General features: G+C 61.2%; 1 protein-coding gene across 1 annotated transcript in view; it reads right to left on the reverse strand.

Annotated features, from left to right (window-relative positions):
• Nucleotides 1-1,233, reverse strand: part of LOC127750066 (nascent polypeptide-associated complex subunit alpha, muscle-specific form-like) — a 3,511-nt gene extending 2,278 nt beyond the window's left edge. Inside the window, exon 1 of the mRNA XM_052270610.1 lies at nt 134-1,233. Within this exon, the coding sequence (XP_052126570.1) occupies nt 134-1,233 (1,100 nt within the window). The remainder of the gene's footprint in view (nt 1-133) is intronic.
• Nucleotides 1,234-1,239: the final 6 nt, after the last annotated feature.

The raw sequence follows: 1,239 nt of genomic DNA on the forward strand, positions 1-1,239 counted from the left end.
CGCGGGGGCGGCAGGGGCGGCGGGGGCGGCGCCCTCGGCTTTGACGGCCTTGTCCCCCGTCGGCGGGAGGTACTTCACGTCGGGCGCGGCGCTGGCGGCTGCCGTCCCCTTCCCATCGGCCGGCGGCAAGTACTTCATGTCGGGGGCAGCGTCCCCATTCGCGGCGGCGGGCAGCGGATTAGCCGGCTTGTCGTAGTTGTACGAGCCGTCGTCGTTCTGCGGGGGCCGGGCCGCGGCGGGAGCCTGGGCGGCGCCGGCCTTGTCGGATGATGGAGGCAAGTATTTCACGTCGGGGCCGGATCCGCCGCCCGGGCCACCCTTGTCAGAGGCGGGCGGGAGATACTTCATGTCCGGGGCCGCACCACCACCACCCTCAGCGGCGGCGGGAGCTTTAGAACTGCCGTCAAACGGTTTCGAAGGCTTATCGTAGTTGTAAGAGCCGTCCGAATTTTGTTGCGGGGCGGGGGCCGTCTTTGGGTCGCCAGCGCCCTCCTTGTCGGTCGAGGGCGGCAGGTACTTCATGTCCGGGGACGCAGACGCCGTCCCGGCCTCCTTCTTCTCTGTGGGAGGCAAGTACTTCATGTCCGGCACGGCGTCGGCCGTAGACTTTGCTTCGCCCTCCAGCGTCTTTGAGGGTTTGTCGTAATTGTAGGAGCCGTCCTCGTTTTGCTGAGGCGCGGCAGTACCTGGGGATTTCGCGTCTGCTGTCTTGTCCGAAGAAGGCGGCAGATACTTCATGTCCGGAGATGCTGCTCCAGCCTCCTTCATCTCTGCTGGTGGCAAATATTTCATTTCTGGTGAGTCAGCCTTTGCCTCACTCTCCAAGGTTTTCGAGGGTTTTTCATAATTGTAGGACCCGTCCTCATTTTGTTGGGGCGCGGCCATATCCGGAGTCTTCGCATCGGCCGGCATATCTGGAGCCGTCGGTTCTGCATCCTTTTTATCTGCCGGCGGCAAATATTTCATATCCGGCATTTCAGACTTGGGTTCGCTATCCAAGGACTTTGAAGGTTTGTCGTAATTGTAGGAACCGTCCTCATTTTGCTGGGGCGCGGCAATATCCGGGGTCCTCACATCGGCCGGCATATCTGGGGCGGCCGGTTCTGCATCCTTTTTATCTGCCGGCGGCAAATACTTCATATCCGGCATTTCAGACTTTGACCCGCTCTCTAAAGTCTTTGACGGTTTGTCGTAGTTGTAGGAACCGTCCTCGTTCTGTTGGGGCGCGGCCATATCCGG

The sequence above is a fragment of the Frankliniella occidentalis genome, unplaced genomic scaffold (genome assembly GCF_000697945.3).
Source record: "Frankliniella occidentalis isolate FOCC.00 unplaced genomic scaffold, Focc_3.1 Scaffold129, whole genome shotgun sequence".
Taxonomy (NCBI): domain Eukaryota; kingdom Metazoa; phylum Arthropoda; class Insecta; order Thysanoptera; family Thripidae; genus Frankliniella; species Frankliniella occidentalis.